General features: G+C 37.4%; 1 protein-coding gene across 7 annotated transcripts in view; it reads left to right on the top strand.

The window, feature by feature from the left end:
* Positions 1 to 23,718, top strand: part of ITPR2 (inositol 1,4,5-trisphosphate receptor type 2) — a 485,861-nt gene that overhangs the window by 307,167 nt on the left and 154,976 nt on the right. For all 7 annotated transcript variants that reach the window (XR_003413010.2, XM_053226056.1, XM_027035788.2 and 4 more), the window contains 5 exons: positions 10,919 to 11,027; positions 11,755 to 11,942; positions 17,787 to 17,970; positions 18,654 to 18,910; positions 21,543 to 21,743. Coding sequence is in view for 6 of the 7 variants with exons in the window: in XM_053226056.1 (XP_053082031.1) it covers positions 10,919 to 11,027; positions 11,755 to 11,942; positions 17,787 to 17,970; positions 18,654 to 18,910; positions 21,543 to 21,743 (939 nt within the window). In the remaining variant the exon portion in view is untranslated. The remainder of the gene's footprint in view (positions 1 to 10,918; positions 11,028 to 11,754; positions 11,943 to 17,786; positions 17,971 to 18,653; positions 18,911 to 21,542; positions 21,744 to 23,718) is intronic.

Raw genomic sequence — 23,718 nt, 5'->3', positions numbered from 1 at the left:
CATTATTCATATATTCATATACAGTAAAACCTCGGTTTGCGAGCAAAACTCATTCTGGAAACATGTTTGTAATCCAAAGCACTCATGTATCAAAACGAATTTCAAGAACCATTGGCTCAGTTGTGATCATGTGACATTCTGCATCATATACTCCTATTGCAAGACATCGCTCATTTATCAAGTTAAAATTTATTAGACATGTTTGCTCCTCTTGGGGAACACTCACAGAACAAGCTACTCACAATCCAGGGTTTTACTGCATTCTGAATTTTAGTTCTCTGTTGTTTCAAAAGCCTCTGAATACTGAGTGCAAAATGTATTAGAGGGGCACCAAGTGAATATAAGGAGAATAGTTGGGAAGTATACCCTTTCTTAATGAACGATTATTGCATGATAATTTTATAAATGTATTTAATAACCTTCTTATATTTCTCATGTTAAAAATGAATATCAGGAACACGGAACATTGGTTTTCCTACTGACGGTACTTTAAGAAAAGTTGGTCTGAATTGGCTTCTGATGAATTCCACTTTGTGCATGCAGTAGGGTGATTGAAACCTACGCACGTGTAGGTGTTGTTTTTATGAAAAAAACCTACTGATCAAATTGGCTCTGAAGTAATATTCTTCAGAATTAATGCTGTTTTCATTTTCCTTCTCTTAAAAACTTGTGGAATGTCAGATCTGGATATAGATGTGAGTGGGTAAAGCTATTTCTGTCTTCATGGCACTGGGCATTGTAATGTCCTGTACATGCTGTGAGTTTGACAAGTCTTATTTTCCTGTAAACATTAAAAAATATTATAATAACTGTTTACTTAGCACTTATTATAGATTAAGGACTTAAAGCTTTTCATATATACTTTACATATAGCCCTGCGGTATGGATATTATTATTCACAGATAGGGAAATTGAGTCTCAGGGCAGTTAAATAAAGTTCTTGAGATTGCAAAGCCAGTGGCAGAACCTGGATCCAAACCAATTGCATCGGTCTCCAAGACATCATCTTTTCTACTGAGTATACAGGCTTTTCATTCCCAGAGTTTCATAAACTAAATTTATTACGTGTCAAGCTGTGTATATAAATATTATCTCATTTAATTCTCAAGATCTTCCTTTGAAATTGTGCTATGCAGAGCTCCTCATCATTCCAGCAGCTCCATAAACATTTCTCTCCTACCTGAGGAACTTCTAAATATATTCTGAATTTGTTAAAATTTGGCTTTGTTTTGTCAAAATATTTGCACTGATTATGAGTAATGCGTTAGTTTTCTTCCTCCCTTCTAAAGACAATTTCTTTCATTGTATATGGGAAAAGAGATGAGTCCCCCGCCCTCCCCGCTCCTTACTCTGTGTGTGTTCAGGGGAGTGGGGGAGGATTCTCTACAATGTTGTTCCCTTGACAACTTCAAGGTCATGTCTTCCTCTCACTGCCCTGTGGGCCAACACTCTCTTGGTTATGATCAGTAGTTCACAGCTTGGAGCTCAGAGATGGCACTGGGAACATAAGACTTTAGAGAAACAGGCAGGTCTATGCAAGGCTGAAGAGTGCTGGTCTTCTGTGTCTTTCTGTACTGTTTCTTACCTCTTGTGACACCAGCTTGCAAAGTGGTACGCATATATCAATCTTTACTAAATAGTTGTGGAAATATAACAGGAATCACAGCAGGTGAGGATTTAAATTTTTTTGTTTTTTTAATGTTTTATTTATTTTTGAGAGAGAGAGAGAGAGAGAGAGAGAGAGAGAGAGTATGAGTGGGGGAGGTGCAGAGAGAGAGGGAGACACAGAATCCATGAAGCAGGCTCCAGACTTTGAGCTGTTAGCACAGAACCTGACGCAGGGCTTGAGCCCATGAACCAGGACCTGAGCCAAAGCCGGATGCTAAACCAACTGAGCCACCCAAGTGCCCCACAGCATGTGAGGATTTAAAACAGCAAGCTAAATAGGAGCCTTCCCATTATTCGAGAGGAAACCTCTCCCATTGTACTTCATATTGTTATTCAGATCCGAGTTGGTTCTCTCATTTATTCTCATCTCTTCCCACTCCTGCTTTATCCTCTCATTTTCTCTGGGACCTCCCATAAACTGAGTCTGTTATTGAACTACATACCTCACCGTATTATCCCTCAGGGACATAGTCTTTGCAGAAGCTTTGAAATGACCACTTGAAATTCCATTTTTCCCAGCCTTTGGTGTGAGAGCACATGCTTGCATTGGCAGCATATTGATTCCATTTTTCCAGAAACAAATAGCGCTCAGTAGGTTTCCACACTATGTACCTAGGGATTATGGGCTTAGTGTTAGTGGTTGTGCGCACTGCCATTTGAGTGTAATTTTATGAGGTAGTGACTTATGATGTGTGAATCTGGTAGTTGGACTTCAATAGTGAAATGGTAGCTAAAACTTACCTGTTTATTTCTTGTTTATTTACCCTTCTTTCAAAGCTTTATGTTCTGCAGATCAGATAAAGACTGCTTACGCAGAACACTAACCAATCACAAGCAGAAAAAAAAATCCATTCTCCAGTACCAAGGGTGAGGGATTGCATGTGTTCTCAAACTCTGAGTTTAAGCAGACCCTATATTTAAATTGCTGAGGTGTTTGAGTCCATTGAGTTTGATATCAGTCAGCGTGCTTCTTGGAAATCAAATACCGAGAGGCTTTTATTATACCCCAAGAAAAGAAATAGTTTCCTTTTTTCCTCGCTAGTTATGGGGTACAGGCCATCCCCTAACACAGCCTTTTCAGCAACCCTGTTTGCTGAGAGGCTAGGTTTTTTGATCATCCTGGAGTGATGACCGAAGTCATTTTTAGCTTCAGCGTCATCATCAAATGTTTACATATGATTTACTGTTTAAATGTTTAAATTTCACAAATGGAATCAAATGGTCTGGTGAGGATTATTTATATTGAAAAACAGTGCCATGTGTCTTAACTCTACATATTTGGAAATTCTTTCAGCATATGCTGCTGAAGTTTTTGCCCCCTTCCCTTTCCTAACAGTTCCTGACATGTGGTAGAAATGCAGGATGTTCTTACAATGAATAAGAAAAAAAAAAAAAAAAGAAGGAAGATAGAAGTATATTGTCACAGTGGTGGATGAATAATTTGTTTTAACATTTTCCAGTCTTTTTTATAAGCTCTTCTCCTAGAATTGTTGAGACATCCATATGTTTTTCAAGATTACAATGATTATGTTGTTATATTGATGAAGAGCATTTTGTGGATGTATATAATAACTACTCCTGTTGAAGTTTGTGTGTTTCCTCTTGAGAAAGCTGGGAAGAAGCATCCAGGGTAGGAATGGCCTTCACTGCTTGGAGTCAGGGACTAAGAAATTCAAACCATTAGACAGCTAGATTATAGGAGACTGGCCACATTTTTCCCAAAGGAGTTCCTTGAAGATGTAGTTGATTATAATGATGGACCTAATGTAATTCCAATTAGGGTACAGCTATTGCAAGAATGTATTTGAAATTAAAAATATACCTTTTTACCCCTGGGAATTCAAGTGAGGAAAAATATCTAAGCAGACATGCTATCATTAAACAAAAAGGTTAGGGAAATATCAATTAGGCTAAACCAGGTTTAATGTTAAAAAGAGTCTATGTGGAGTCTACAGGTACATACAATAACGCCCTTACAGATCTCATCCACACTGATCAGTAGCTAAGCGATAGTCTTTGAGGGAAAACCCTAAATTAAGCATCTCCAGTTTGCAGTTGTCATTACCTTTCGAATTTCCAACGGACGACTTGTTTTCGAGGATTCCGGTTGTGGTTGTCATGGTTTGATGGTGTCTTCATTATATTTTCCACAGTGGAAAAAATATTACTTCAATGTGTCATTTTTGCAAGGGAAAGGGAACACATGTGGATTCAGTACCTCAAATATCATGTCCTTGAACTTTTCACTCTTAAAGCTATTAACCTATTATGGCAAACAGTGTTGTGCTTTCTGGAAAATCAAAGAAAATCCTTGGTCCTTTCTAAGACTAGTAAACTTTTGTTATTCTTTCTACCCATGAAAAGCAATAATTTCTAAGCTTAATTTTTGATACACTGGAGTTGGTGCAACAGGAAGTGGCCAGGAAAAAAACGGTCCTCCCAGATATTCACAAACTGTCAGCATGATTGCTCTGGCCACAAAAGATGTCTTTTTATGGAGATGTTTTGTTGTAATTTCAGAAGGTGGTTGTTAGTTATCTTGGCTCCATTACATTTAGCACATCTGGGATGTGTTCACATGAAGACATTGGCTAAAAGCTGTGTCTTGTGGCCTGGAATTGACTCTGATATTGAAAAGACTGGAAAGGACATTTCTTGCTAGTTGGCCTCGTCCAGCAAGGACACCTTCCATGGGAAGCCCAGTCAGGAATTCATTTTGGAATTGAAGAGTGAGTATAATAGAAGTCAAACTTCTCAATTGTTGTAGAATTCTTTTCAAAATGGCTTAATGTGCTTTTCGTTCTTTCCCAAATTTCTGCCTTGACAGTTATAGCTCCATGGCACCAGAATATACAACCCTGGCACCAGAATTTCTGCCAGTAATTCTAAAATTAATTCATTGGAGTTAAAGGAATTTGTGGAAATGACTGTCATCTGAATTATCACCACTGTAACCCATCACCGATAGTGCAGGCCACTAAGGATACCCTAAGACAAGTGTGAACACAGGACTTGCCTTGATCCTCAAGTCAGAATTTGGTGTTTGGCAGAAGAAATCAGTTGTGCTCGACTCATCATGTAGCAATATCTAGAGTTTTCAAAGCTTAAACGAGGATAACTAAGACAAACAATACAGTCCCATTCATCTGCACCTATTCTTGTTCATTTTTAGTGCCGAAGTTTGTGTCTGTTGAAAACCATGGAGTTGGAGCCACAGTAGAGTTTTTCCACTTTAGTTGGACTTCTAGAAAGGTCCATTTTATATAGTGCAGTGTACACATATTAGCTCACACAGACAGAATTCCAAGGACTGGTTAATAGTGGACGAATTAGGATTTTCAGGTAGTTTATCATTTATTATTTTTGCTCTTTCGTTAGTGGATATAGAAACTTTTTCACTTACATGGGAAGGTTTGGTATAAAGTGAGAAAGTCTGTACAAAAGCACTTTGTAAATTGAACACTGTTGTGTGATATGGATAATATCAATACTGGCAGCAATAGCATTAGCTCTGCACAACTTACATTGCACCTACTATGTGCTGGGAACTATTCTGAGTATCTTATAAGTTTTTACCTATTTAATCATCACAGAAACCCAAAGAGGATAAGCATTATGACTATTCCATTTGACAGTTATGGGACTGAGGGCCAGGGGGATGGAATAACTTGCTTAAGGTCCCCCAGTTGATATGTGGCATGAAGAGAATTGGAACCCAGGCAGTGTGGCTCCAGAGTTAAGAACAGGGATAGAGGAAGTCCTTTCCTCCTTCCATGGCATTCTGAATATTACATAGTTAGAAAATGGATGCTGTTGACAAGGCTGGAATTGGATAAGAAAGATTTAAAAAAACCAAATACTCATTTGATTTTGATGTTTATGAATCTGACAAGTATCTGTGATTTTATTTTATCTTTCCAAAGAAAATTTAGGAATAATAGCAAATATGAGGCTTGTCTTAATTTGATGTGACACACTTCTACTCTGTAGTTGGTTTTGAACAGCTTTATTCTTCTCGCAATATAAAGGGCATTTTTAAAAACAAAGGATAAAATGCAGCTTTCTATTCTCCTTTTTAAAAAAGAAACACCATTGTTTTATCTTTTGGTCGGGTTCTTGGAGTAATGTGGTTAAAAGGCTCTCTTACATAGACTAAAAAGGGAGCTAGTTCACAAGGACCCAGGAGCTCTGTTTACAGCAGGTTCTCTTCCAGACAGTGACACGGACTTGAGTGATTTTAAGAAAAACAGGCCTGCATTTTCATGTTTTTCAGCTTTATTTATTGTAGGTGGGCCAACTGTATCTTACAGAGTTTGAGTGAGAAGCAGTACATTGGCCTGTAGAGGTGAGAAGCATGGTTACTATAACAAACTGAGCTACCCTTTATAGAAATTTAGTACTTAAGTAAAAATATTCTCATATTTTTCTTCCCAACATACAACTATAGCTCCATAGTTAATGGGTCTCAAAACTCTCTTAGAACATCTTCTGCTATAATAAGATGCACAGCAAAAGCCCATTTGACTTCAAAGAAATATTTTATTTTGTTTTCCCTTTCCTTTTGGAAAGATTATTATTATTATTTTTTTGGGGGGGCTGATGAAATTAGTTCAACTCAAAAGGCTTTCTCTTAACAGAAAAAAGAGACAGACTCTTTTTTTCTTATGTATTCTCTAGGTTCTCTATTTCTTCCAAGACTGGGCATCACCTTTACTCACTATAATATTATATGAAAAAGTCTTAAAGGAAGAAAACATGAAATAGGGAACAATGGCAAATGTCTGTGTGCTAAAATTTTAATTATTGATAAATAAAAGTCACTCTAAGGATAAAGAACTCCAGACACTCTAAGTGTCTATTAAAATTCTTGGCACTGTGACATTTAGGACATATTTGCTGTGCATCGACTATGCACAGGACAGCTTTGTGCTGATGATTGTATGGTTAGTAGAGGAGATTTGCATACAAAGCCTCTTCAAAGTCAAGCCTCTTCAAAGTTTTATATGCTTCCACAGGGCCTAATATATGTGCCTATTATGGTACTGACCTTATTGTAAACACTTTGAGTGGAAGATTACATATTATTCACTTAGAATAGTGTCTAGGAGTACCTGGGTGACTCAGTAGGTTAAGTGTCCCACTCTTGATTTTGGCTCAGGTGAATCGTGAGGTTGAGCCCTATGCTGGTGCTGGGGCTGTGCTGATAATGCAGAGCCAGTTTGGGATTCTCTCTCTCTCCCTCTCTCTCTGCCCCTCCCTTGCTCGTACACTCTCTGTCTCTCTCAAAAATAAATAAACTTAAAAAAAAAAAGAATAGTGTCTAAAACAGAGTAGGTACTTAATGAATATCTGTAGAATGAAGAGGGGGGATAGGTGGTATCCATAAGGTGGAAGAAAAGAATATGACATATGAGAAAGCAGAAAGACTGAGAAAACTGTGGTTGAGAAATCATCATATAGTTCAGTTCAGTTAAAATATTATGTGCGAAGACACCATTGGAAGCTACACCTGAAAAGATAGAATAGGTAGGGTTTCACAAATCATTGCCAAGATAAGGGGTTAGTAGATGATCTCTTAGGTTTGGAGCCTTAAATGATCAACATGGTTCTGATGTAAAAATAAATTGAAATTGAAAGGAAAACAGGTTTAAGAAAGGACAGTAAGTGATGTTGAACATCTTTTCATGTGTCTGTTGGCCATATGTATGTCTTCTTTGGAAAAATGTCTGTTTAGTTCCTCTGCCCATTTTTTAATCGGGTTGTTTGTTTTTTCTTGGTGTTGAGTTGTAGAAGTTCTTTACATAGTTTGGATATTAACTTTTTATTGGATATATCATTTACAAATATCTTCTCCCATTCAGTAGGTTACCTTTTTGTTTTGTTGATAGTTTACTTTGCTGCTTAAGAGCCTTTTATTCTGGAGTAGTCCCAATAATTTATTTCATTTTTATTTCTCTTGAGTGAAGTGACATGTCTAGAAAAATGTTTCTACAGCTAATGTCAAAGGTATTATTGCCTATGTTTTCTTCTAGGAGTGTTATAGTTTCAGATCTCACATTTAGATCTGTAATCCATTTTGAGTTTTTTTTTGTATGTAGTGTAAGAAAGTGGTCCAGTTTCATTCATTTGCATGTAGCTGTCCAGTTTTCCCAGCACCGTTTTTGAAGAGACTGTCTTTTTCCCATTTTATCTTACTGCCTCCTTTTTAATAGATTAATTGACCATATGGGCATGGGTTCATTTCTGGGATCTCCTATGTGTCTGTTTTTGTTCTTTAGTACCACACTATTTTGATTACCAAAGCTTTGTGGTATAACTTGATATCTGGAATTGTGATACCTCTAGCTTTGATTTCCTTTCTCAACATTGCTTTGGATATTTGGGGTCTTTTATGGGCCCGTACAAATTTTAGGATTATTTGTTTTAGTTCTGTGAAAAATGTTGTTGGTATTTTGATAGGGATTGCCTTAAATCTTTAGATTGTACTACTCATCAGGGAAATGCAAATTAAAACCATGAGATACCAGTTTACACCTGTCAGAATGGCTAAAATCAAAATTACAAGAAATAAAAAGTGTTGGCAAGAATGTGGAGAAAAAGGAATCCTTGTACACTGCTGGTGGGAATGCAAACTGGTATAGCCACTGTGGAAAACAGTATAGAGGTTTCTCAAAACATAAAAGTAAGTTTTTATATGATCCAGTGATTGAACTAGTGAGTATTTACCCAAAGAAAACAAAAACACTAGTTTGAAAAAATACATGCACCCCTATGTTTATTGCAGCATTGTTTACAATAGCTAAGAGGGGAGCCTGGGTGGGTCGGTCAGTTAAGAATCCGACTCTTGATTTAGGCTCAGGTTGTGATCTCACAGTGTGTGAGTTCAAGTCCCACATTGGGTTCTGTGCTGACAGTGCAGATCCTGCTTGGGATTCTTTGTCTTCCCTTCTCTGTCCCTGCTCTCTCTCTATCTTTCAAAAATAAAGAATCTTAAAAAAAGACTATGAAAGAAAACAAGGAGTACAATAGCCAAGATATAGAAGCAACCCAAGTGTCCATGGATAGATAGATGAATGAATGGATAAAGAGGTGAGATACACACACACACACACACACACACACACACACACACACACACACAATAGAATATTACTAAACCATACAATAGAATGAGATTGTGCCATTTGACCAACATGGATGGGCCTAGAGGGTATAATGATAAGTGAAATAAATCAGTTGGAGAAAGGCAAATACCATATGATTTCACTCATGTCTGGAATTTAAGAAACAAAACAAATGAACAAGCAAACAAAGGAAAAAAGAGACAAACAGAGAAACAGACTCTTAAAGCAAACTTGTGGTCGCCAGAGGGGAAGTGGGTGGGGGATGGGTGAAATAGAGGGAATTAAGAATGTACTCATCTTGATGAGCACGGAGTAATATATAGAATTAGCGAATCACTGTATTGTACACGTGAAACTAATATATTTTGTTAATTATACTTCAAGGAAAAAAAGAATAAAAAAGAGGAGGTCATTCCATTGTGACAAATTGAGTTTGAGGTGCCAGTAGAAACTCCAGATGAAGATAAGGAAATCTAAGTGGAAACAGGATGAAAAGCTTAGGGGAGCCAGGTGGAGCTGGAGGAAAGACATTTGGCAGTCAGACTGCAGAAGTGGTTATGCAACCAGGGATCAGATAATTTGCTGACAGGGAGAGGGAAGGCTAGGAGAGCAGCAGGACAAGAGAGCTGAGGATGAAACCTCAGAGCATGAGAAGGAGGTCTAACCAGAGCAAGAGAGAGAGAGGAAACGGTGAGGGCCACGTGTCAAAGTGTCACAGCATTGGAAGGTGTGCCTGGGGAGTGGCCCTGGGTACCGTGTGTGGAAATGGCCTGGGTGACTCCGTCAAGCATTGAGTTCAGCTCCTTGCTGTACCACCTGTTAGCTGCACGATCTACATCCGGTTACCTGAGCTCTTGGGCCCCAGTGTTCTTACCCGCAAGATGGGACTAACACCTCAGTAGTTGCTGTGTTAATTTAGTTTTTAAAAGTATTCTTTAATAATACCTTAAAATCACTTGTCTATTGAAATAATAAGACCAATAAAATGGAAGATCTGGAGTTATCTGTATGTCTTATGTACATCAAGGAACTCTATTGCAAAACATTGTATTTTTTTTTGTTTATTTATTTGTTTTGAGAGAGAGAGCACATAAGCCAGGGAGGAGCAGAGAGACAGGGAGAGAGAGAATCCCAAGCAGATGGAGCCCTATGCAGGGACTCGATCTCAGGAACCATGAGATCATGACTTGAGCCAAAATTAAGAGTTGGTCATTTAAACGATTGAGTCACCCAGGTACACCAGCAAAATATACTATTTTATTTTTTTATTTTAATTTTTTTAAAGAGAAAGAGAGGGAGAGCATGATTTGGAGAGAGGGGCAGAGAGAGAGAAAGAGAGAGAGAGAGAGAGAGAGAAAATCTTAAGGAGGCTCCACACTCAGTGCAGAGCCCAAAGTGGGGCTCAATGTGGTGCTCAATCCCACAACCCTGGGATACTGACCTGAGCTGAAGAGCATCGAGAATCGGATGCTCAACTGACTGAGCCACCCAGGTGCCCCAAAATATAGTATTTTTAAAATGTCTTGTAATCAGTATAACATTGAAGACTGAGGAACTTCTGAATTACATATTTTATAAAGGAATACACTTGTCTTTTGCCCGTCAGTTTCTGAATAAAGCCCTTGGAATTTAAATATATTCACTCTGTCTTATCAAGCTTAATTTTTTGAGCACCTGTTGTATACCCAGCACTTTCCTAGCTCTCTTTACCAATCTCCTCTTAAATAGGGCTTTTGGTTTCCAATTCTCAGGGTGTTTATTAAACTGTGTCTTCTTTAGGCATCACTAATACTCTTAACAACACTAGGACCCTCAGCCTTTGAGGCAATCTTAAATTTATAGTGCATAGATTTTCTTAGTACAATCTGTTGTGATTTTCTCAGTACATTTTGTGGAAAGTACTCTAGTTTGTTCTTTATTTCTGGGAGAAGCAAAATCATTATTATTTTCTTAGGAAGCATTTGCAAATTTTCATCTCGGAAAATATTATGCTATATAAAATTAATTCTTCCATATCAACATCATTGATAAAATGCATCTTGAGTGGGCATTTTAATGTACTGCTACTTTCCCTTTTCATTAGAAAGAGAAACAATAAGAAACACTTTTCTTATCCCTTTTATTAGGGTAACACATTAAGAAAAATACTCCTGAATCGCTACTTTAAAGGAGACTATGGAGTTGGTATCAATGGACACCTCTCTGGAACCTACAGCAAATCTGCACAAGGGGGAGGTAAGACTGATCATTTGCCCCTCGTTCTAGGATTCTAGTCACGTGTCTTTCTGCTGGTGCTATGCTGGTATTTAACTTAAAATAGCATAGATATAGAAAATTCACTTGAAAAGCACTATCAAAAGACCTTTGTCCAAAATTTTGCATTCATAAAACAAATGATTTGAACATCAGGACTAGTTTTGCTCTTTGACTCTGGAAAATAGTAAACAATGTCATAATTTCTTAATATGTAAATTAAGGACAAAAATAAAGCTAGTTTTCTTTTTCGAAAAGCATTTCTTATTAAGAAAAAACATTTAATTCTAGGTGTCATATTTAATAGAAAGCTATGTTTTTACAAACTTTTGACATTTTTTAAACCCAAGCCCCTATTATATTTAATGGGGAAGGGAAAAAATTCCAATGATAAATATTCCTTAAAAAAATTTTTTTAAATGTTTATTTAGTTTTGAGAGAGAGAGAAAGAGAGAGAATGTAAGCTGGCGAGGGGCAGAGAGAGAAGAGGACACAGAATCTGAAACAGGCTCCAGGCTCTGAGCTGTCATGTCAGCACAGAGCCTGACACAGGGCTTGAACCCGCCAACTGTGAGATCATGACCTGAACCGAAGTTGGACACTTAGGCGCCCTCAATGATAAATATTTTTAAGGTCTAAGAATTCAAAAATGTTACGTACTAATAATGTCTGTAATTAAGTTTCACTTATTTATTTTTGCTAATCACAGGGAGCTTTTCAGGACAAGATTCAGATAAGATGGGGATATCAATGTCAGACATTCAGTGTCTACTGGATAAAGAAGGTGCATCTGAACTTGTCATTGATGTTATAGTGAACACCAAAAATGACAGAATTTTTTCAGAAGGAATTTTACTTGGCATTGCCTTGCTCGAAGGAGGAAATACACAAACTCAGGTATCTGTTTATCATGATGAGCGTTATGTTGGTTATTTGTATTTCTTATTTACTTGTCATAGAAACCAAGGAAAGTAATGTCTTTTTCTCTTACCTTCTCATGGCTATCTTAAAAAAAAACCTAGCAACTTTCATATTTTCCTTATAAATTTATTTGATTTACCGTAGAAACTACAGACCTTCACAAATTATTCAGTGAAGCTAAACATTCCTCAGAAGCATCCTTTCTAACATCATACCAGAAATTCTGATTTGTTGAGGGGAACTTACAGCAGAGAAAAACAACATTTTGACTCATCTAAGAATTAAATGTAAAAATAGATAGATAGATTCATTCAATGAGCTAATATATATAAACACCTCACACAGTATTTGGCATCAATCAGGTTTTAGTAACATTGACCACCCCTGTCAGCACATCCCCTTCCGTTTACTCTTTTAGAAGTTTAGAACAGCACCTTTACTCGATGCCCCAAATCTCCCAGTGCTTATTACCCTGATCCCTCTGAGTAAGTGAATTCTCACTGGTCCAGGGAGAGAAGAACAATTTCATTCATTCATTTATCCTAGGAGAGGAGAGTTGAAAGCTGTTACCACCTGCATGCAGGGATCATCAGCCACGCTTTCTCAAAAAGCACACACTTCACTTTGAAACTCTTACCAGTTGCCCCTGGGCTCCTGCACTCCCAAAGGCAGAGCACACTGGGTGAGCCGGAGGACAGTGCTGGCGAGTGTTCCCAGAGAACACACATCTTCCTCCTTGTCCTGCCACTCACTAAACCTGCTCTTTCCAGGTTTGTCTCGGTTGGAGAAGGAAGCTATGCTTACAGCTAATTGGAAATTGCAGAATCAACCTTTCCTATTCATGGCAAATAGAAACCCTATCTAATTGAAAGCCAGGATATTTTCCTTTATTAATCCACTAAATGCAATGAACAACAGAAGTTTCACTATATCTAATAGCAGGTGGCTTTAGGAATAAAGGCCTCATGAGCAACAGATGTCACAGTGACCAAAAAGCATCTCCCAAACGCCGATCCCTCTTAGTCGAAAAACAAATTTTGAAAAGTCTTGTGGTGGTGAAGCTTCAGCACAAATTCCTCTGAGGGACGTTGGGGAAAGTGGGTGGTGGAGGGATTTGTGTGGGTTTTCTTGGAAGTAGTCTTGTCTTCCACAACCAGATATTCAGTTGGGACTTTCTAAAGAAATTGTCTAGGCAACTACATAATATGAGATGTAGATTATCCAGACAGTAGTGAAGGATTTTTTTTTTTTTTTTTTTTTTTTTGCATCTCAAGATAGAAGCAATCCTTGCCAATAAAGTATCTTCTAGATTCCTGTTATTGGACCACATAGGGTCATCAGATGAGATCATCTTTCACCCTCCATACATATGTACATCTATTTATGTCCTCATATTGCCACAGAATAACCCAGCTTCTGTCAGAAGCTTCCTGATCTACTTTAAGATGCTTGACAAGTTCCCTGAACCCTCAAATACCTTTTAGTCCCTTTTCACATGATGTTTCTGTGGCAGTTGTCACTGGTGACTTTTTCTTTGTTTTTGAAACCTTTTCAGCTTAGGTCTTGGGACACCACTCTCTTCTCACCTCCTGCCATTTCTTCTTAGCCTTCTGTGTAAGCTCTTCTTGATTTACTTAACTGTTGAATCCTGATGTCTCCCAAGTTTCTTTGGGCTCTCCTCTGTTTATTTTGCTTGTTCCTTCAGCCTGACCTCATTCATTTCTGCATCTTTAACTTCCATTCGATGCTGATGATTCCCCACTCTGTGCACCAATAGACTCTTCATCCAGCTATCTTCCAGAAATATCTTGTGGGATGTCCCACAGGTACCTTAAACTCAACGTGTCCCACACTGAATCCACTCTGATTCTCCATCCACCCACTTCTCCTCTTACTTTGCCTCCCTCAGTGACTGGCAGTCCATCCACATGGATATCTGGCCAGAAGTTGAAAACCCACCTTGACCTCAGCCTACTCATCCTCACTCCCTTCCTGAACATCTCACTGAAGGCCAATCTCTGTGATTCTGCCCTGTTAACATGTCTCATACCCACACTCTGCTTTCGATCTCTCCATATCCAGCCCTCATTATCCATCCTTCTTATCTTTTCCTGGGCCATGGTGTCTTTCAGGAGGTATCCCTGATCCCAGTTCTGTGCTTCTCCAAATCATTCTACACTTTGCCTCCAAAGCTATCTTTCCAAAAAACATGTTTTTCTTCTGCTTAAAATCAGTCACTTGCCCTATAAAGGCAAACTCCCTAACAAAGTCCATAAGATCTTCATGATTTAATCTCTATACATTTTCCCATTTTCCTTTCTTATCCCACCTCCTCCCTCCTCTGTCCTGTCTCCTGCACACCAGCTATACTAATCTCTTCATCGTTCCTCATGTGTCGTGTTATTTCTCTTACGTTGTTTTCTCCTCCAGGAGGACCCAACTCATGAGCTTCTCTTGGAAGCCTTCTCTGATCCCACGTCCCCCTGGGCAGAATTGTCCAGTGGTTACTATATGCCCCTGCTGTATCCTGCAGATGCCTTCAGTGGCATTTTTTGCCACTTTATTGTGCCTTTTCATGTGTGCACCAGGCTCTAACAAACTATGAGTCCTTAAAAAAAATTGAGACCCCATGTGGTTCATCTTTGGATCCCTTGTGTCTGACACCATGTCTGGCCCAGTAAATGTTCAGGAGTGATGGCTGTATGAATGAATGGTTTGAATCAAATTCTACCCCCTTCACAAAATCTTCCTTATCTGGCATGGGCCTTGACAACCACTCCTTTATCTGAGCTCCCATAACACTTGTTTCCTTAATATTTATTTGGCACTCTTCCTGTGCTACTTTGTTTTGTTGTTATTTGTATGACATTTTGCCTCTCCAATTAAATTTCATCTTTCTTAAAGTAGATCATGTCCTGTCTCCGACATTTATGTGCTTTATTGCCATTCAGCAAATATTTGTTGATGAAAAGCATTAAATTATTTTTGTATATGAAAGCCTTTTTTAAAGATGGGTTATGACAATGTCATTTACCAGCCATCCCTTTTTTAGGTTTGTCACTTAACTATATCATGGTGTAACCCAGAGAGCAGCTGTGTGCTTCTGTCTCTAAAAGGTCTCACTGAGGTCAACTTGAATCCTGTTCCTTGCCCTTTAGCAGTCTAAAATCCACTCCTCCCCAAGACTCCTGGCAGTCACCAGAGGGTTTTACATTGTCACGGTGCCCTTAGGCACTAGTGACTTGACACTCCTACGTCTATAGTACTGGGGTAGGAATCTGATTCCCCTCCTTACTTTATACCCTCCTAGCTACATAAGCCAATTTATGTGTTTAATGTACATTATTGAAGATTGGTTGAAGGGGAGGATAGGAGAGGTGTTTCTAGTTTAATTTCAAACTGAACACCAATAACAATAATGAAGATAATACCTACTAAATACCAGGCACTGTTCTTAGTGCTTTATATGTACTAACTTGGTTAATTCTCACAACAGCTGGTGGGGTAACATATATCATCTCATTTTACCAAAGAAGAATTTGAGATAGACAGTCTAAGCTCCTTACCAAGCTCACATGGCTAGTTATAGGGAGAGTCAGGACTCGAACCTATGTGGACTGGCTCCAGGATTGGTGCTCTTAACCACTATAAACATCTCCTTTCTGAAATAACCTTCTACTTCCTGACTCCTGGTAAATTTTGCTGGCTGATTCACCCTGCGCCATTATCCTAAGCTTACTTCATCTCTAGTTCCTCACTTCATGTTCCTTCTCTGCCTTCCCTCTTCTACTCTTCCCCATCCTTCTTGGGGGGAAAGTCTTTCCTCTCCCATATAGATCAGTTGGTCCATCATCCTTGGTTCCTGAAAAAAGCCTCAAGAGTTTCCCCTTATACTCTCAAGCTTATGGAAACAGTTTCCTAATCAAAAACCATATCGTTTACAAGTGAAATCCTTATGCTGCCTGTTGAGATTATATATGTATATATAAAACATACTTTTTATTTTTATTAAAGACACACTGTTCAGCTTTGTAGTGCCCTGGTTTTAAAAAGGTGTAGTCTACGTAAATGACCAATTATTTTGAGCTTAAGAGGTTACTTTGTAAATTTAATGATTTAGAGACAGAGAATCTAGATTGAAATCCTAGCTTTACCACTTACTAGTTATGTAATGTTGGGCAAGTCATTTACCTTTACTAAACTTTATCTTATTGATCTATAAAATGGAAATAAGATTACTCTCCATCACACAGTTGTGTTGAAAGTATCAATGAGATCATGTATTTCAAGGAACTAAATAAATTATAAAACTTTGCTTTAATAGAGCCACAAATTTCCTATAACTTCCTCATTAATATATTGGGAACTCTTTTCACCTTCTAACCTGGTTATATTGAAAATATTAGGATTTAAGCATCAGCTTAATTTGTGGGACTGTGGAGGTCTGTAAATGCTGTGTTTATCCTTTGAATTAATGGAACCAGTGTGACTGTTTCCCTGTAGTTGCTATGGTTACTGTGGCTTTTTGTCCTGCTTTCTTGAGGGTTTGCTAGCCTCCTGCTTAGAGCTTCCACCTTTTAGGTATGAAGGCGACTCCTAAGGCTTCATAAATTGCTTTTACTCATACATTGTTCACATTGAAAATTTCAGGACAGACATCCATTTCAAGACTTGATGTCATTAGTTTTACCTGCAAGTCCCAGGACCTATGGGTCATGGTTCTAAGCATTCTTTTAAGAAAGCCTATGTACAGGAGCCAAACTCACCAGAATTAGTTGTTTCCATTTGCTGGGTTATGGTTCATTGTACTTGATTAGGTAGTCATTACTTTTCATGTTTTCTTCACACTATCTCTCATTAAGATTATATAACTTTCTTTCCATCAGTATAGTTACTAGAATTATTTTCTTTTTTTTTTTTTTTTTTTACTTTATTTCAAATTCTATTTTCTCTGGTACATATCACCTTTCCCATCTCCTACCTCTTCTGGGTACTGCCATAAGTCACTAAGCAGACAGTGATTAGAGAGATATTCTCAAGGCTTAGTATTTCTACCTCTCACTAAGACATATTTTATCATTGTTTTGGTGTTGAGCTCTTTCTGCATCATTATTCACTCTTAAAGCAGAATCCATTTTATGCCTCTTAATGGCAGGCTTGTCCTAGACCCCATGCAAAGCAGTGTAGCTAATGAAGTACCAAAAAAACTTAGGGCCTATCTATCAGTGGGTTCCTGTGAGTGAGGCTGCCATGGTAACACATTCTAAATTAAATGTACTATAATTTAGATAAAGAGAAAAATAACTCTTTGTAACTCTGCGTAAACCCGCATTTAGACAGCATGATCATTGGATTAGTGGATGTTTTCCACTCTAGGTGACACACTCATGAAGGGAGGGATTGTGGTGGCTTTTCCTTTTTGTTCTATGCCTCGTAGTAGCAAGGGCCTGGCACGTAGTAGGCACTCAATAAATATGTGTTGAATCAAGACATGAGTTTACAATATTATAAAAATCAAGGCACTCTTTGCATACAATTTCTTACAGTGCACTTATAAATTTTTAAAATAAAATAATCACTAAAGGTGAATTAAATAACAGGAAAATATATTGGATTTTACTGGAAAGTGCTAAGCAAACACAAGTTATTATTAGTATATGTTAAATAGTACAGGAGACTGGCAAAGGCTGCTAATTTACGAAATAATGGGCAGCACATGAAATGTTTGCTTTTATTCATAATGTTTATATTTATTTCAAGCAAGAAAGCACTATTTTTCTCCCCTTGGGTGTTGATATCTTAAAATATGCTTTCTTGCAGTACTCCTTCTACCAGCAATTACATGAACAAAAAAAGTCAGAAAAATTCTTCAAAGTTCTGTATGACCGAATGAAGGCTGCTCAGAAAGAGATAAGATCAACAGTGACCGTTAATACCATAGACTTAGGTAACAAAAAAAGGGATGATGACAATGAATTGATGACATCTGGTCCACGAATGAGAGGTAAAGAGATAGTTGAGTACTTGGGGGAATAGAGAAAAAAGAAGGTCACACCACCTTTAGATCTCACTTACCTTCATCTCAATATCCCATCTGTGGTTCTGTGTATGGAGCTCCATCCTTAAAATCCTATGGCCACAGGGCTGACCTTGAAACAGCTTTGTAGGACCAAATTCAAACAAGGCATTATTAACGCAAAGGAACAAGCGACATTGAAAAGTTTGACTTCATTGTGGAAGGCATGGTAAAGAGCAACTGCCCAAACCTTTTGAGTATTCATGAAACCCAAATTTTAAGAATAGGAGTTACAGCACCTTACTCTAATGAAAGATTCTTGGTATTTGGAATAACAAAGTCATCAGTGAACTTAATACAAATCATATAAACATAACATTTTGAAGTTTGCCATATTTTCCTCCACCTTCTTGTATTCAAGAATTCTCATATTTTATATTTATCAGAAAGACACGAGCCCTTCTGAAATTGGCTGAACATTTAGATTTTTTTTTTTAATGTCCTGTGCAAATTTAATTCTGTAGTTGCTAGATTATTTTGGGAGAAATTGTTGCACCTCTTGTCAAATGTTTTTTGATTCCGTTGTTAGAGTATTTGGGTAACTGGTTGTCTTGTTTTTTAATTGGCAAAAGAAGCTAATTCAGAAATCTAAGAGTACTGTTTTATTTCAGTAAGAGATTCATCATTACTTTTAAAAGAGGGAATGAAAGGGCAATTAGCAGAAGCTTCTTCGGCAACCTCCAAAGCATATTGTGCATACCGAAGAGAAATGGATCCAGAAATCGACATGATGTGTGCAGGATCCGAAGCAGGAAATGCCGAGGAAAAGTCTGCCGAGGAAGTAACCATGAGTCCTGCAATTGCCATCATGCAGCCCATACTGAGGTTTCTGCAGTTGCTGTGTGAGAATCACAATCGGGAGCTGCAGGTATTTGTTCTATTTTGTGTAATTGTTGAGAATACAGCCTGTGATTGTAGGTAACTAAATTCCAATGAAACTAATGTGTAGTTCTGGAGAGATAATCAATAAAACCAATGGTGCTCTTCTGAGTCGGGAAGAAACTTTTGCATCTAAGTGAAGGAAAATGAAGGGAAAATTCCTTTATGTGTGAAAAAATCAGGCTTGTACAGTATCATCCTTTGTATCCTCAATTCACATCTGTTTAGCCTCAGCATTATCTGTTCCTAATATTCTGGTATTTGTTGAGTAAGGTCACATTTACCTCAACTATACCTCTCATGGTGTTGTAGATACAGGGGCTTTCATCATTTCCAAATCAGTTCATGTATCTTTTTTTTTCAATTCATATATCTTGAGTGAAGATACAGAGTATATTTATGTCTTCATTAGAGACAGTTAATATACAAGAGGATTTTTTAGGACAGTCAAGGTTGATACCTTTGTAGATGAATATGATCCCGGTCTTACATCTTCTTTGGTACATTTTTCTTTGTCAAGTGGGTGCTTAGGAATTTTCGCCTCTTGTTTTTTTCGTTGTTGGTGCACACTGCTTATGTCACTGTGGCATAATTACATGAAAGGTGCAATAGTCTCTAACAGCATATGTCCAGGATTAGAGAGAGCAGAGTTTGAAGTTGTGTTCTCTAGTAAGAGCCTACAGTGCAAGTGTTCTGAGTTGGTAAGAGATAGTAGATTCATGTAAATTGCATTAAATATCCTTCAAGGAGAGGAGAAGCTCAGAAATTAATAAGTGGTAGAAGCTATGAGTCTTGTGGACCACATCGTGGAGAGGGCTGCTGCAGACCTGGGCCAGGCAGAGACCAGCGTATTACTTCCAGAGGGAAGATACTGGATATATGCCTACATGCTTATGCTGATCCACTTGGTCTGTCCATGTAGCAGATAGATACATAGTATCTGCTCAAATATTTTTCTTACAGGAGTGTGGGATCAAACAGTTTGGAAAATGCTACTTATAAAAAAAAAACCTTTGTTTTAATAGGACAAATAGACTTACTCACAATAGCTAATATATAGAATTGCCCCAATGTCCATCAACAGATAGGTATACAAAATGTGGTATATGGGTGCAATGGAATACTGTTCAACCTTACCAAGGAAGAAAATTATGACATAGGCTACAACATGTCTCACCCTTGAGATATTATGCCAAGTGACATGAAATCAGTCACATAAAGACAAATACTGTGTGATTCTATTTATATGACATATTTAGAGTAGTCAAAATGACAGAGACAGAAAGTAGAGTAGTGGTTGCCAGGGGGAGGGGGAGGGGAGAATGAGAAGTTAATAGGTATAGAGTTTCAGTTTTACAAGATGAAAAGAGGTTTGGAAATGGATGATGGTGATGGCAGCTCAACATTATGAATCTATTTAATACCACTGAACTATACACTTAAAAATGTTTAAGATGGTAGATTTTATGTCTATTTTGCCACAATAAAAAAGTGGGAAAAAATCACACACAAAAAAACCCTAAACAAAGATAAGTGGTTGGAATAAATTCAAATAAGTAAATTAAATAATAAATCAATAAAAATAAATAATAAATAAAATAAAAATAAAACTTTCCCTCTCTGCCTCCCCTTTCACCAGGTTTACTCCCCCAAAGAAATTACGTTAACAGTTATACTTCCTTCAAGAAATTTCTACGTACATAGAAGCATATTGATCTGTACATGTAAACTTAAAAAAAAACTAGATTATATAATGTTCTTCGAGTTACTTTTTTCATTTAGTAATACATCTTATTATGAAATTATTACTAGACTGTGTTTATATCAGTATATATTGAAGTACCTCATTTTTATAGCCTTGCAGTATTCCAATGTTTAGATGTACTATTATTTGTTAAACCAGTTGCATTATGATAGGTATGGTATGGTTTCCAGTTTTTGCTATTAATAAGCAGTGTGCAGGGAACCTCTTTGTAGTCTTATGTGCATGTATTATATATACACATATACGTTACCATATATATGTGCATGTATTATATATATACATATATGTTACCATATATATATATGGTATATTATATATATATATATATATATATATATATATATATATATATATATAAAATATGGTAACTTAGGAAGTGGAATTGTATGTTAACTGAAAATTTTAATAGGTGCTTCTAACTTGCCCTCCGTAACGGTTGTATCATCCACTGTTTGAAGCTGCCCTGTTTACAAGGCATCGTTTACTTGAAAATTTGATTGCTTCCTTCCCTAAAGAACTTCTTTCTAGTTTCTTTTTCCCTTCTCCTTTTCCTACTACTTCTTTGTTTGTTTGTTTGTTTTTGCCTTGTCCATATAGTTTGAAGATAATGACACTGAGAAATGTTTGTTATGAACTATACTGAGAAATTTAGATTCTTGAGGAAAAACTTAAGAGTCTTTTTCTTAAACCCAGGGGAAATTTAATAAATGTGAACACTTTCTTATAAAAAGCAATTCCATTCCACATTGCCATGGGGATATTTTTGAGTTAGAAAAACACACATAGTGAGAGAGCTGAAAACAATTAGCACAGTGATTTCTTTTAACCCCTCAGGTATATTTTCTTTTGCCTTCAGAACTTCTTGAGGAATCAAAACAACAAAACAAATTATAACCTTGTCTGTGAGACCCTTCAGTTTTTGGACTGCATTTGTGGAAGTACCACCGGTGGCCTGGGCCTGTTGGGTCTCTACATCAATGAGAAGAATGTAGTGCTGGTCAACCAGACTCTGGAGAGCTTGACGGAGTATTGCCAGGGCCCATGCCATGAAAATCAGGTAACCGTGAAAGCAGTTCTTCACGCAAAAGTATTCATGACTAATTAGCAAAAGGGTCAAACTGGTGAAGGAGCCAACCTTTGTCTACATTTAAAAGGTCTTTATTCTTGCTTTGCCAGATATGTTTACTTTTCTCACAAAACATACAAAGACTGAATTATAGACTAGCAAATACTATGCCATATTTTTATTTAATTTCATTGTAAAAGAAATTTCCCATGAAAATGTTCCAGATAAAAATCAGACCTACCAAAAAGAGTAAAATGCATTTCTTCATCATTGCTCAGTTTTCATCTTCAATGATTCTTTTCCAGGATTTGTAGAACACACTCCCTTTGGCTCCTTCCACTGCACTGCAGTGGGCAGTATATATTATCTCCTTTATATTCACAAAATTATGAAATAGGTCTTGCTCCCATTTGTGGATGAATAGGCTCTGACTCAGAGGTTAAGTTATGTTCTATTGTCTCAGAGTGACAGAATCAGTAAATTGTAGAGCTGTTCCTAAAACTCAGGATTTTGATGGAGTCTAAAAAGAGTGCGCTTTTGACTGTATTACCTTTTCCGGGGTGAAATTTTACCTCTCTCTTCCAGAATGTTTGCCTGATTCCATTTTCTTGGATATCAAGGACACATTGTGGGAGTAGAAGATAGGACACTTGAACTAGTAAAGGGAGGGGAGCCACCCTAGAGTTTATTAATTGACCATTCACATCCACTTAATTATGGGGCTACCCTCACAAGCATGGATTCACCCTGAAAGAAAAAGTTTTCGGGTTGTAAATGTCTATGGAAATAAATTTTAAAGTAGCCATTGGGACCAAACATCAGTGCATAATGTAGAAAGAAGTGTGAAAAAAACTGCTGCTTTTCTATTGCAAACTATATGACATATGCACAAAAAATGCATAAACATGTGCACACACATATGCATACATACAGAGGTATGTAGAATAAAAACTCAACAATTGCTGACATAAAGAATTTGTTATGAGGATACTCTTCTTCCCTCTGCAATGCACATGTTCCCTGATAAAGCACTTTTCAGATTTTGCCCTGGATTTTCCTGGATTGTATTTCAGTCTCCTAGGGTAATGATACAAGAAAACTTAACTATTGATTTAAAGTTAAGGAAAAATATATAGATTTAGAGATTTGGTTTTGTTGTTGGTGAAAGCATGTATACCTGTAATGCCAAACACATATTCCCCACTTTTGGTCTTATAAATGGATGAAGTTGAGTTTTAAAAATCATTTATTGGGGCGCCTGGGTGGCTCGGTCGGTTAAGCATCCGACTTCGGCTCAGGTCACGATCTCACGTCCCGTGAGCTCGAGCCCCGCATCAGGCTCTGGACTGGTGGCTCGGGGCCTGGAGCCTGCTTCCGATTCTGTGTTTCCTTCTCTCTCTGCCCCTCCCCCATTCATGCTCTGTCTCTCTCTGTCTCAAAAATAAATAAAAACGTTAAAAAAAATCATTTATTAAGTCCGGTAAGCTCTAAAAGTAAAAACTAATAATAAAATAACATAATGAAACAATATAAGTAATAATAATGAACATGAATCCCATATCTAAAAATATACTTACTTTGAACCCCGTGCTCTGAAAATGTGTGCGAGAAAAGAAGGTTGCCAGAAAATTCCAGAAATGATCTGCAAATCGATTCCCTCTAAGTCTAGCAAGTGTTTTAATGATCAGAACCTCAGGAAATGTAGAAGATGAATAGAGGACACCTTTCCTTTGTGTCATGGGAGTAAAAAAAATTTTGTGCAAAAGGAGAAATGAAGCCCATTCTGAAAAATAGCAGTCATTCCAGAGTTACCTTGATTTTACTCTTGCTCATTTAACTCACCCGAGTTTCCATTTTTCAACCCCCTTGACTGGGTGCTGCATTATAACATGTAATTCCACAAACTCCAACCCACAGGTTTCTGTTTTTCAAGTTCTATAAATTGAATTAAGTTCAGAATCAGGGC

The sequence above is a fragment of the Acinonyx jubatus genome, chromosome B4, assembly GCF_027475565.1.
Source record: "Acinonyx jubatus isolate Ajub_Pintada_27869175 chromosome B4, VMU_Ajub_asm_v1.0, whole genome shotgun sequence".
In the NCBI taxonomy this organism is placed as follows: Eukaryota; Metazoa; Chordata; class Mammalia; order Carnivora; family Felidae; genus Acinonyx; species Acinonyx jubatus.
This window is presented reverse-complemented; position numbering and strand designations above follow the sequence as displayed.